Source organism: Charadrius vociferus, unplaced genomic scaffold, assembly GCF_000708025.1.
Source record: "Charadrius vociferus isolate BGI_N301 unplaced genomic scaffold, ASM70802v2 scaffold259, whole genome shotgun sequence".
In the NCBI taxonomy this organism is placed as follows: domain Eukaryota; kingdom Metazoa; phylum Chordata; class Aves; order Charadriiformes; family Charadriidae; genus Charadrius; species Charadrius vociferus.
In genome coordinates this window covers 6,269,306-6,283,092 of record NW_009661368.1, presented here as the reverse complement: position 1 = coordinate 6,283,092, position 13,787 = coordinate 6,269,306, and the positions used below count along the sequence as shown (strand labels likewise).

At 49.3% G+C, this 13,787-nt stretch overlaps 1 protein-coding gene across 1 annotated transcript in view; it reads right to left on the bottom strand.

The window, feature by feature from the left end:
• The window catches only part of NKAIN4 (Na+/K+ transporting ATPase interacting 4), a 48,212-nt gene extending 34,454 nt beyond the window's left edge, over positions 1–13,758 (bottom strand). The window contains exon 1 of the mRNA XM_009893442.1: positions 13,705–13,758. Within this exon, the coding sequence (XP_009891744.1) occupies positions 13,705–13,758 (54 nt within the window). The remainder of the gene's footprint in view (positions 1–13,704) is intronic.
• Between the last annotated feature and the right edge of the window lie 29 nt (positions 13,759–13,787).

The window sequence follows — 13,787 nt, the reverse complement described above, 5'->3', positions numbered from 1 at the left end:
GAAGTCACTAAGCCCGTGTTTTTCTCATGCTCAACATCCCCTGCACCGCTGTGTTTTCCTGCTACACTTGAGAGGAGCTCAATGAAACAAAAGATCCTCGTTAGGGATTTGTTAGCAATACAGTATCACGCTAAAAAAAAAAAAAAAAAAAAAAGCTCAGGTTTAACAAGTTCTCCCACATGTATTAAAGGCATTGACCGTACCACTTTTTGTGCGGCATCCCCTTTGTTTTTGCTCTTCAGTCCCAGGAGATGATGAAATGAGACCCATGACGTTCACTTTGATGGAGGCGAGCTGCTGGCTTTCCAACAGTGTAAATAAGGATTCGGTGCCTTTTAAAAAGCATTATTTTTAAAGGAAAGCCCTTTTGAGTGAAGGCTAGAATGGGGTTATTTTCCACATGACCAAGCGTCAAAAGGAAAGCGGCAGCCCAGTCCATGCTCTTATCACCCTCCCCGAGTCACCCACTGGATAGATTTGTCACAAGGTGAAATAAGAGCAAGTCCTCAATTTATTATCATTTTCTACTTGTCCTCCTTAATGCAGCTCCTGCCAGGATGAGTTTGCTGTGGGAAAGTGGAATGAAACCAGGCCTTTCAGTTTGCTGCTAAATGGGACTGGGAGGAGGCTTTGAGGGGAGGGGGGAGGAAACCTTCCTCATTATAAAGGGAAAATGTGCAACGCTGAGTTTTCATCGGATGCTGCCCAGCCTCCCAATTAGGATGGCTGAGACAAACAGTGGCGTTATTATATGTAACTGTTTATCCAGTGTCACTCAGCCATTGTTTATTTTATGAGCATAATTTCTCTCTTCTGTTGTGCTACCCAATTTGTTTGCATTTTCAGTCCAGTCGAGTGTCTCTCTTTCATTGTATACGTCTTCTGGCCTCCCACCAACCGACTCTCCAATTAAGTTTCCGAGAGTGTCGCACAATAGCCGGGCCCCTCCTGGGCTTCATTTTTCGCATGACGCTTGCGTCCCCTTCATTTCTGCGCTGCCCCTGCCCCTCCCCTGCTGACTCGCAGCTCCTCAATGCCTCATGGTTTATTCAACAGCAAAGCTGAATTTCTCTTTTCCTTCTCTTTTTCCCTTCCTCCCCTTTTAAAATAGAGGCTGGTCAATAGACGCCACTTTGGCAGCTCTGGAGAACAAAGTTCATTTGCAGCAGATCTTTAGCGGTCGTGTCTGCGCAGTGCAAGAGTTTGGTGACCCTGCAGGGACCGAGCCCCAAACCGCAGGGCACAGCTCAGATGTGGGGCACTCATGAACTCTCATGTCTCCTCCGGCCACGAAAGGGGACAAAGACTTGCCCTCTATTAGCCTGTGTCACCAAAGCTTCATCCTCGCATGGCCCTGCCTCCCTGCTGCTATCGCTCCCCTTGGAGGTGCGAGATGATTCCTGGAACAACGGCATCGTTGGTTTGTCCCTACTCCAAACTTTCTGACCCGTTTTTTCAAGTCTTTTGATCTTTTTGCTTGCAGCTCTGTCTGCAAGGATTAGCTAAAATAGAAAAGTGCTAATCCACATTATGGAAATTCAAATCCTTGCTGCTACATTAAGTAATTTCAAGGAAGTTTAATCTGGCAAGACTCTGAGGTGAACTCCCGAACAGTGATAACAATATCTGCACATCGCCTCTTCCACTAGCGTGGCAAGACCGCAGCGGTAAGAAGCTGCATTTTCCTCCTTATCATAGCAGGCTCCAGACTATCGCTGCTTCTGATGGGATCCCGCAAAATCCCACTGAGCGCTCAGCCCTGGGTCAGCGTTGAACACGGGGTTTACTGCTGCATTCCCACTGAGCCTGCCAGGGTCGGGGTTCCAGGATTTCTGCTAGAAAATCTGTGCAGTGCCTCACCACCAAACACTGGAGCTCCATCTGAAATGCCCTTTGTGTGCAGGTTAATGTCAAAAACTGGGAGTTGGGAACTTGACACGGCCATGGGAGCCACCACGAGGGAAAAACTTGGCAGCCGCGAAACCTGGGTTACTTCTCATGGGAGGAAAGCATCCTTTGGCTAAGAGATCTGCAAAGGAGTTTACTGCCCCTCCACCTCCTGTCACTATGAGCTGCTTCAGAAATTCATCGTACTTTACATGATTCACTCAAGTATCCATTCAGTCCCAGTTCATAGATTGCAGAGCCTTTATTACACAGCCATATATTTAGCACAGGAATAGTTCTCAGCAGTTGTAACAGCCCTGTCATCTAAGGAATAAAACAAAGAGCCATTATTCATCAGAAGGGAGACACAGTCTTTATTGTCTGAAGCCACGGCAGAGTTTTTATATCACCCTATCTATTCGTTCAGGCTGTCACACCGCTCAGTTTTAAGCTGTGTCAGTGGCAGCCCTGGAAGCCCCAGTGCTTCTGTATCTCCTCGTAGCTAACGTCCCAGCCAACGTTGTGTTAAACTGACAGCGGGACTGATCCTGAGCACAAGTATGGGCAGTGACTTAGGAAAGTTAACCTTTCCAGAAAACCTTGAGGTAGACATTAGTCTCTGGCTACGTCAGGAATAAAAGCCATGCCGCGTTTTTTAAAGACAAGGAGCAATGGATGAGCGCGCATTTTGGGCACTGATCATACCCAGAAGATCTGGGTTTGGGCTCCAGTCTGATGGTAGAGCATTGTGTAGACTGTAGGACCCCTCTGCTCTGTCCCGGTGAGGCCACATCTGGAGCACTGTGTCCAGTTCAGGGCTCCCCGGGTCAAGAAGGACAGGGAACTGCTGGAGAGGGTCCAGCAAAGGGCTACGGAGATGATGAGGGGACTGGAGCATCTCTCTGATGAGGAAAGGCTGAGGGACGTGGGGCTGTTCAGTCTGGAGAAAATAAGACTGAGGGGGATCTTATCAATGCTTATCAATACTTAACTGGAGGATGCAACGGGGATGGGAACAGTCTGTCCTCAGTGGTGCCCAGTGACAGGACAAGAGGGAACGGGCACAAACATGACCATAGGCAGTTCCATCTCAACCTGAGGAGGGCCTTCTCTGCTGTGAGGGCGGCAGAGCAGTGGCACAGGCTGCCCAGAGAGGTGGGGGAGTCTCCCCCTCTGGAGCCATCCCAAACCCGCCTGGACGCCGTCCTGTGCCACTGCTGGAGGTGCCCCTGCTCTGGCGGGGGGGGGGATGGGGGAGCTCCAGAGGGCCCTTCCAGCCCTCACCAGTCCGGGATTCTGTGTAAACCCAAGAACACACCGAGGTGTGCGTGCCAGCTGTCCTGACCTTACACTGGTGTGGCTCCTGCAGCCCTCCCATACATTGTCATGGTTTGCTAGGTGGGTGTATGTCCATCACGGAGCTGGAGGAACCAGCCTGGTTCTCTGGATCTAGACACCTGGGGATTAGTACCTTGAGATGTGCTTGGCATTAACTACCCTCCACCCTGCCTAGCAGCTGCCTGCCTTGTTCTGCATCCCTGGGAAAAATCAGGTGAGATTTTGGGCCAGAAGACCTCTTCTAACAAGCACCTCTGTGGTGCAAATGAGCCCATTGAATGCAAACGAAGCAGCACCATTCACAGAAACAACTACCATCACCATCTCCTCAGGCTTCTGCTAGCCTGTGAGAATCTGCCCGTCAGCACAAAGGCAGGATAAAGAGCACGAGGAACAGACACCTCGGAGAAGATGCCGTGCAGGGCTCTCGCCAGCTGTGTGCACGCGAGGCAGACCCATCATCCTTCCCTTGAATGTCTCCTCTCAGGATAATGAGATGGGAAACTTGAAGACCCAGAATCCAAAAAGCGGCAGACATTTGAAAAAGAATTGCCCTTTCCCAGCTTTGTAATTTGTTTTAAGGCTGGCAAGCACATCTCCAAAGCCCCGTGCTCACTTTTCTCCACATGTTCGGAAAGCAAAGGGCACGTAACAGACTGTGAACTCCCATCACACTTCTCCCAACGCCCGCTCTCCTCCCCGCCAAGCAGCCAGCAATCTCCCAGGCTAATTAGCCAAACTGTATTCTGCACATATTTTGCATTTCTGAGTAATTAGGATAATCAGATTTCTCCCTTAATTCTGTACATATACAATATAAGCAGGTGTATTGCCTTTCCCACAATGCTATCACAGAAGTGCGTTGTCTGCCGGAGCCAGGGCTGCCAGCCGCCTGTCAGAGCCCGTTCTCGTCTCGCACATGGGAATCTGCTGCTGAAGGATTACCAGTAGCCATGGGAAATTAGGAACTGGGTTTGATTTGGCTCAGTAGCCAGTAGTTCAGATATCTGTGCAAGCTATCTAAATGCAGTCTTCAAGTCCGGCCAGAGATCTGGATGTTCTCTTCGCTGTCCTCCAAGGAAGAGCTACAGGAGAAGCTCTTCTGTGCTGCACTTGACCAGGAGGTGTTTGGTCCAGAACCTCAAAGGGGTTTTGAGTTCCAGGGAAGTGCAATAGTCCACCCAAGTATGAGGACTCAGGTTGTGGTCATTCTCCAGAAGGTTAATCAGCCTATGGACCTAGACCTTATCTCTGAGAACTCATTTGGTAGTAAACACATACTTGTGGTCTCTGCTGCTTTCAAGGCCTCTAAATGAAGGTCAAAGCCAGTCGGGCCAGGCCGGCTCTTTCTTGTCCTGCTGAGGTGGGTCTTTGGTTCAGGAGGAGTTTTTCCTCCAGTCACCTTCACTCAATAATTCCTTCTCAGGGAAGCAGAAAAGCTTATTTAAGTGCCCATGACTACATTGTGGTCCTCGGAGCATTTGGATGTGGTCCTTCCACCAAAGTGGGACAATTTCCCTCTTAGGGGTGTATCAAGGGTCCAGCATCTCTGAGAGGAGGAAAGGATGCTCCTGAGCCCCACAGCACAGAGTCAGGCGCTCCTGAGTATCTGGACTGTCACAGTAATATTAAGGAAAGACCCTGCCACATACCCTCCACAAAAAAGACCATCTATCTGCTGAGCTTCATGCAGGGGAAAAGTTTGCTTGGAGACCTTAGAGTACAACCCAGTATACTCCCAACAAGAAGAAGCCATTTCTAACGTGCAGGGCAATGCTCTTAATGTAGTGCTGTAGAAATAATGACCAAACCTCCTAAACACGAAGAAACCTGAGCAAGGCTAGGATTTAGATTCCTCCTGATCTCCAGGTAGGTGAACCGTCCTGGTACTCAGATTGAACTCTGGTTACTACAGAGGTAATTTTCAGGTGGAGCTGAAGACAGACAGTGACAAACTGTTAATTGCGGTGAGGCTGTTTATCTGTGATGGATGAACACACCATACAGAGCACTCCATGCAAGGTTACACTCAATATTTTATAAGTTCTGTGTGGGTAATAAAATGCTCTTTCCCCTTCTTTAGTGTCCTCTATCTCACCTTCCCTGCTCACATGAAACGGTGCTTACAGATGAACTATGTCCAGAGAATAGCACTTGGAAAATATAATTCAGCATGAGACACTTTAATGGGTCCAAGGCTGTTGTCAGGGTCACCACAGACACAGGACAGGTCCCTGTTCCCCAGAGAGGGGTCGCAGGAGGCATCTTCCCAGGCTTTCTATATTCGCTGTAACTGTATTTATCTGAGTACCAGGACTCATTTTTTATTAAGTGTACTTAGCTCTTGAGGAGAAGTGTAACCCAACTATCCTCAGTAATATTCAATTCTTGTTCTTTAATGTCTCGGACCAGGGGAGTGGTTGCCCAAGTGCTCAGTAATGAAGGAGAGAGTCTGTCCTGTATCATTCAGACCCACCTTCCTTAGGTCAGCGATGTCCCGGGTCGCTCGGGGATGACAGGGAAAGAGACCTGGAGAACTGTGCTGAGAAAACAGATCCTGTCGCAGAGCAACGCCCTCCTGGACCTGGGAGACCGGGCTCCTGGGCAGCTCTGCGGGGTGTGGGATGGAGCGAGGTGGGATGAGGAGCCCTGGCTCACCCTGCTGCAGGCATCCCATCTCCAGGGATCTCATCAGTGGGACCATCAGCTCCTCTGAGGGCAGTGCAATGGGGAGCAGGTCTGCGTGGTGAGGGGCTGACCCAGAGCGCAGAAAGGCCATGAAAGCTGGATCTCCCCCCAACTCATCCCTCCTGCCCCATCACGGTGCGGTGGGGACCGCCTGTTGCCATCACAAGGTGGCAACTTGTGCTCCCAAGCTTCTGAAAGCCGGGAGCCGGGCGGCCATCTGTGTGCTTGCTCCACCGGTGCAGAAAAAAATACAATGATGGTCCTGGTTTTCTGGAGTTTTGAGCATTGGATGAAAAGAAAGAAGAAAAAAAAAAAAGGAAGGAAAGGAAAGGAAAGCAGATATTTTGCTGGCCTGAGAGAGTCGGGAGAGCAGGTGGGAAGCTGCCTGCAGGGCTGGCCAGTCACGGAAAGGTGGCAAAGGAAGCTGGCACAGCGACTCCTGACGTCTGTCTTCTCCAAGCAGGTGATGAAGACAAGCTGTTGCCTTGATTCCCACAGTATATTTTCATTAAGCCGTGGCAGATGGCAGCGGAGGTCACCGCTTCCACACCATCATCCTTTCAGCGGAAAGGTGTCAGGGAATCTGACACCTCAATTACTAAACCTCGATTCACCCAAACACCATCCAGGATGGAGGGGGAAGGGGGGATCAGAAAAGCTGCTCTCCTCATTTCCACGAATCCTCACCTTCGGGAGAAAATCTGGGACGTGCGCTTCCCTGATAAACAACATATTTGTGTCTAACGTCCTGACACAGAAGCAGCTGTGCTGAGAACAAGCCACAGGCACCAGGAAAATGGCAATTAAGTCCTTGTGGAAATGAGACCAAAAAGCATCCCTTGGAAAAGACAGTTGATGTTAATGAGCTACAGCGAAGTCAAGGGAGGAGCTATTGATCTCGCCCCAGCAGAGAACTGCTGCTCGCTCCTCTCTAGGCTGCGAAACCTCGGAACACAAAGCAAAATAAAACTTCTGTTCGTCACTTCACAAGGACTTTCAGATGTGGGCCCAGGGCACAGCTCACCCAGGAAGAAGCCAGAGCAACGTCACCATTGACTTTTCTGTGTTCCACGTGAAACACAAATGCAACGTGCTGGTAAGAAGCAGCGCCTTTGTGGAAACCCCATCTCCGAGGTTTCTGCCAGATATGTCAATCATTTCAGGTTTTTTCATCCCTGCTATTACTACCTACTTTCCTATCTAATACTACTGATTCCCCGTGTTTTACTACCATTAATCCTCAATTTTGTAATCCCTACTCTTACTCCTGGCAAGAAGAAGATGAAATAAGATTCTGACCCTTATCAAAGCTCAATAAACAAGCGAAGCAGGAGTCATCGATTCTTACTCTGAGATCTCATGAACTTTAAGGTAACAGTATGACTCTGGAATGATTACAAACTATCTCACATTCTGCAGGGCGTCTATTCATTGAGTTTCCTTCTACAACATAAAATACCCCAAACCACTGGCCTGAGAGCAGATGAGTCAACTCAGGAAGGCACTACCCTGCAGCAACGCCCAAGCCTGTGCTTTCTCTTTGAGGACTTCTCCCCTTAAACCCCACCACGAGCTGGGTTTGGAGGAGACATGATGTTGCCAGAGATATTTGGAAGATGAGAACTTCCAGAGTGCACAACTCCAAAGAAAAAACCCAACACCAAACCAGCTTTCTTTAGAGTGAGACTTTTCAACTTTTTTACAGAAGCTTGAAAACACTTCTGAAAAGTTCAAAATATTTGGGGTTTGGCACAATACCCCCCCCCCAATCATCTTCAGCAAACATTGCTAAATGCCCCAGTATTTTCTTTTTTTTTTTGCCCAGAAACGTCCTTTTTTTCCCTCCTTGTGTTCTGGAGATGGGGAACAGGAGAAGAATGCACTACTTTGGAGAAAAAAGTTTCCACTTTGTTGAAAACCCTCTTTCTACCAAACTTAAACGGAGAGACACAACCTCTCATCTGCCGCAGCCCAGGAGGAGTGGGGACAAAGGGAAGCCCACAAGCATAAGGTCATTAAATCACAAATTATCTCTGTGGTTTTTTGGACTTTTTTTTTAATAAGAAAGGTTCAGTTCTACTGACCTCAAAACCAATGTTTTGTTAATGGGAACAGGGAATGCTACAGCTGGGGCACTTACTGCTCGCAGAATCACATGCATTTTCTTAAGTGCTCAAAAAGCAATGGGCTATTCCAGGGTTTTCCTGGAGGAAAAGCGATCACAATCTGGCCTTTGTTATCCAGTTTGTTCTCCAAGAGTTCGTACTTGAGGGCTGCCGGAGCAGATTCTTGGAAGAGCTCCATTTTGCACCCCAGCCAAAATGATCTGAGTTTCCGTATATTATTAGCACACAATGGAGCAACGTCAGCTCGGGGCTGGCGGGCGCAGCGCTCCCTTAACCCCACGCCGGCCACGGGGAGAGGTTCCCCATCAGGGGAAAACCGGCCCCTTCTCTTCGTGAGTGGTCCTGGTGCTCCGAGAGAGGAAAAAGGGGAAGGCAAAGGAGCAGAGAGCGACCGGGAGAAATCAGAGAGTGGTGAGGCAAACGTACTGCGTCAGCTGAAATAAAGCTCTGGTTCTCCAAGAGGAAGAGTTGACTTCGATACCACCCTGCCCTGAGCGGCATTTTGGCTTGGCCTTTGCCAAATTTCATTCCCAGTCTGAAAGCACTAGATGGGGTTGGGTAGAGGACACAAAGAAACGCGGTTCCTGTGAGTCATTTGCAGTCTCCGCCACCGCGATGGGAAATATGGATGTGGGCTGGCGGGCGAGGCGCAGTCTGCAAGGGGACACATCTGAAACACATACCCCAAACTCCTCTTCCCTCGGGCTGCGCAGAAACTTCTGGGCTTAGACCACTGTGCTACAGCGGTACTGCCTCCAGCTGCTCAGGAAAAAAACGAAAACAAAAAAAAAGAAGAATCTCATGCAGAAATTCAACTTTTTGCAAGAAAAGCTCCACAACTCCGAAATTAAAAATGTTTGCCAGCACAGCAGACATTTGCCAGCACATTTTTGATTTTTTGCCAAAACATTCCGGCCAAAACTTGGGAGAAAAACTCAGAATTGTCTATGGAAAGCAGATACTTCTCATGAAAATATTCATTTAGTCAAATCCCCAGGTTTCTACTGAAAGTCAGCTTCAGTGGAAAATGCTGACGAGCTCTATTATTGGCACAGCTTTAATTTTCCTTTGTCTGGAACAGACACGGAGAAGAGAGCATCTGTCAAATGTGGTCTTTAGACTTATGTTATTATTTAGCCCGGAGTATTGTTCAAGGACTTCGAGAAAGGTTCAAGCCACCACGGTGCTAGGTGCTGTGCCTATACACCAAAGATAGTCCCTTCCCCAGAGGGATTATAATTTGATGACAAAACATGGAGGAGATAAACAGCTGGGGAGAGCACGAGGTAATTTTGGAGGAGTCCTGAGCAGCGTGATGAGCAAAGGGATGCTGTGCTTCCCCTCGCACCTGCTCTTGCCCGGAATGCTTTGTGCTCAGCCGTACCACAGCTGTGGGGGCTCAGCCCTCCCCCAGGACACACAGCAAACTGGCCCAGCTCCGGAGGTGGCTGCAGAGGAGGGGGAGAGATGGGTCCTGCTCTCCCCACCCTGCCTCCAGTTCAAAATATCCCTGGGATGGAGAGGAGAACGCCAAGAAAGGCATCTCCGCAACCCCTAAAACACAGATGCTGCGATTCTGCTTGCTCCTTGCCTTGGGTAAGATGCTCTACCAACCTCTCTCTTGACCCGATCGAGTTCACCTGCCCTAAGTCATGCCTTTATTTTTTTTTGCCCAGATTCTGCCCTGCCCGGCTTGCCGTGCAATCCCACCCGCCTGTCCGCCACGCTCCCCTCCTGCCCTCGCCCCCCGCGCGCTCTTCATCCCTCTGTGCCTCCATCAAACCGACGCCACCGCTTTAGTTACAAGAGAGCAGTTCGAGAAGGCTCTGTGCTGGTTTCAAATAGTTTCCAGAACTGGTCACCCCCTTCTGTAAGAGATTAAAAAGGCATTGCTGAGAAGGGAGTGAGGGAGAAAGAGAGCGCGAGAAAAATAAATAAATAAAGGTATATAGTTACTTTTGGTTAGTCTCAATATGCAGTCCCGTCCCAGGGCGCCTTGTTCTGTGCTCATTTGAAGTATTAGTCACTTTTTCCATTAGAAGCTCTTATTCTAGGGGGATTTATAATGTATCTGTAAAATTGTCTCCAGGCTTTGCTTGGCATCTGAGCTCTCAATCCACAGACAGAATGTAAAGAAACTACAGTTGTTTGATTTATTGGGACAGGGCATGGGGAGGGAGGGAATTTTTCCATGCTGGGTGGAAATAAATTCATATAGTGCCTTCAGCGCACAATCACTGCTCCAGAAAATACACCGTTTGGGTGCAATCTCCGGCTGGCAAAGAGGACAGAAGCGAATCAATGATTTTTTTAATATTTCCCTGCCTGACACCAGCCCTCATTTGTGGTTTCTCACCATGACCCACCCGGTCCACAGTCCTGCTGGGTGTGACAGTCCCTGTCATACTGCTCGCGTTTGGAAATCCTGCCCTTGACAAGCCTTTTTCAACCCTGATTTCTACGAGCGACAATTCTTAACCCTCTGCAGAGTCTTTCTGACAGAGTCCTGATTTTTTACCTAGGGAGGTCTACGCCTCATTGAAGTTTTGCTCACGTTTCTTAACAAGCACCTGCCCAAAGGCTGGGCGGGATGAGCAAGGGCTGGCACGCTGCTGGAGGTAACATCAGCACCTGAACGGCAGAGGTGTTCTGGCAAAGCGAGAACAGGGAGGTGACAACACCCTTGGGACGCGCAAACGCTGGGCTACAAACACCCCATCACCTCCCTACCGGTCCTCCTCTATGCCATGGCTGAGGATAAACTCATCTGCAGAGTGACCCTGACCTGGGCCAACGTTCACCCAAACTTCTGCTGAAGACAGGAGTGGATGGGGAAGAAGGGACGGATTAGGGACAGCGACACACAGCGGGATCAAGGGGAGGGAGAGCCTCCCCGCAGCGCCCATCAGCAAAGCAAAAGCCCAACGTGGACGTTTCAAGGAAACAATAACCTAAAATTGGAACGTGGCAAATTATTTATTCAAACTACAGCCTTCCCTCCTCCCTTGATTAGCAAACCGCTGGGGACTCAGCCCTGATTTTCTTCAGACGGAGGCATACGGCTCTCCTTCTCCAGCTGCGCCAGGAGCACGCAGCCCGGGGGGGGCTGAAGATCTTGTTGGTATTCGCATTGTGTAGCAGCTCCTTCAATTCACACGTTGTTCTGCCCTCCGACTGGATCACAAACTTTTTCTTTGGGAGCATACACCGCAATGAGGAGCATGTTTTCTGCCCTTTTTTTTTTTTTTTTTTCCAGGGAAACGTTTAGGCTGCAGTGTTCAAACACTTCCCCATGCACTCACTCAACTGCTTGCACCTAATAATAAAGCAATCTCCAGGAAGCATTGCAACTCAAATTCCTGATTTGATTTTTTTTTGGGGGGGGAGAGAGGGGGGTGTTCCGTGGTTCCATTCATCATTTATTAAAAGCCCCAGTGAAGCCTTGAGAGACAGACACGAGAGCACGTAAAGAAACATAGGGATGGGCGGTAAAACTGAAGTGGGAAATCCCAGCGCTGAAATCCTCTCCCCGTTTAAGTCAGAGGCAAAACCTCTACGGACCACAGAGGAGCCGGGATTTCCCCCCTGGGACTTCGGTAGTGGGAGACGCGGAGCTCAGTGACATATCGGGAAGACTGTGAAAGGTTCAAAGTACCAAACGAAGCAGAGCAGAGACAGGAGAGGAACAAAGGAAGTTCACATCATTATAATTTATTGATGATCTTGGCCTGATCGCTTCAGTGTTTTGTCTTAACAGAGCCCACCCTGAGCTGCAGCGAGTCCTGCAGGTCACTTGGACCATACTGATGGGGAAGTGATGCGACGATTAACAAAGTTGGCTTAAAAATATAAAAAAATAAAATAAAGAAGCACCAGGCTGGGTCTCACCCTCACCCGAGCACTTGCTGGGAACTGGCCAGGATCTCCTGACCTCACCCCCACCGGAGTGCGGCTCCAGGAATTCCCTCACCATAGTTCACATTTTTCCAGCTCTACCAATTCACCCAGCAAGTGCCATGGGAAATCGCTACGGCTGAGGCATCCAAACTTGCTTAAGAATGAGCCAAACTGATTCTTTTCTTCAAGGAGGAGGGTCTTAAGGAAAATAAAATGCTGGGGGTTCTTTGTCCCTGTATCTTGGATACGAGAAAACTCCCACGCTTGTCAGAAATAAGAGCAGCACCAGCAGCTCACAGCTTTTTCTCTTTCTTATTCTTTTTTTTTTCTCCAGTGTGTGTGAGTGTGTGCTTTAAAGCAGGATGACATAGTGATGGGTTTAAGAGACAGTGAGTGTTGAGGTGCCAATTTCTAATGTAATACAGGGTTCAGCTTCTTTCTTCTGTGATCACGGGTGAAAAATCAAAAGAAATAATCCAGGAGACTAAATACACTCCCCAGCCATTCAACACGCTCATAAATATGCCTAGCGAGACGCTTTGTGCAAGAAAACCCCACCACTTCTATTCTGCATCTTGTTTAACTACGAGTCAAATCTTCCATCCGCATCTTCCGATTGTGCCAGTCAGAGTAAACAGCGGCGCATTCCCACCCTCTTCCCCCGCAGGTTTGGGCTGATGGTTTACATTTAAAAACTAGCAGGTTCCCATTTTTTTCTCTCCCACCTGCAGGAAAGTGCCCACTCACAGTCCCTTTGCGGGAAACACGCTGCTGTCACAGAAAGCAACTCCAAAACAAAGAGTTTCGCTAGACTCACCCCTTGGCACCACCTTTACTATTCAAGAGAACTTAGCAGGAAGCCTGCCCTTTCCTGCATGCCGCTCCCGCTCCAAAATAAAGCAAATTTGGAAGAAGTAAATGAAATTAAATCCATAAGTGCTGTCATTTCCTTTTTAAGGCTGGAGGAGCCCTGGAGCCCATTAGCTCTTGACAAGAAGGGGACCCTCCAGTTCCCGCTGGATGCACAGACACTGGGGGAACAACCAGACCTTTGTTTATCACGTTATCCTGTACGCAGATGTCATACGGATGAGGGACCCATGCCCACCAGGGACGACACTTTCCGCACACTGGGAAGTTTATTCCGACGTAAATATGTGTATATTTATAAGCACATTCTACCTAAGCACTTCATCCTGAGGAGGTTTGAACGAATTCCTTCCAAACCAGCCCAAACGCCTCCCGTGCCAGCAAGCGGGGTGGGACACAGGTCAGCCCCTCTGGCAGGGACACACACAAGAAGGTACCGGTGGGTTTCAGTACCGATGAAGTTTGGTTTAGTTTGGGTTGGTTTAGGTTGGGTTGGGTTGGTTTGGTTTGCAACATCGCCGCCGAGCCCGCCGGGACTCCTTTGAGGGAGTGCTTTTTTTCAGTTGTATTTTATAAGCACAAACTTATGAATTGAGAACTTTTTTTTTTTTTAAAGAAAAAAACCCCAACTAACCAAACACGTTTTTTCCGAGTTTTAGGCACCAGTAAATCCCCCCGCACGGCAAAGCGTCCCCCGGAGCACAGCCTGACATCTCTCATCCCTCCACCTCCCTCCTTCTAGGCGAAGTTGAGGAAGGGACCGGAGCCTTCACCGGCCCCGGGGCAGCGGGCACCGAAGCTCGGGGGGCGGCTTTTGTTCCCGCCCCCTTCCCGGGCAGCCGAACTCCCCTTTTTCCGCCGTTCCCCTCCTCGTAGCTCCCGGAGCGCCTCCACTTACCAGCTGCAAAGTGCAGAGGAAAATGAGGGTGCAGCGCCCGGTGCAGCATCCCATGGTCCCCGAACGGCGGGGGCGAGGGACAG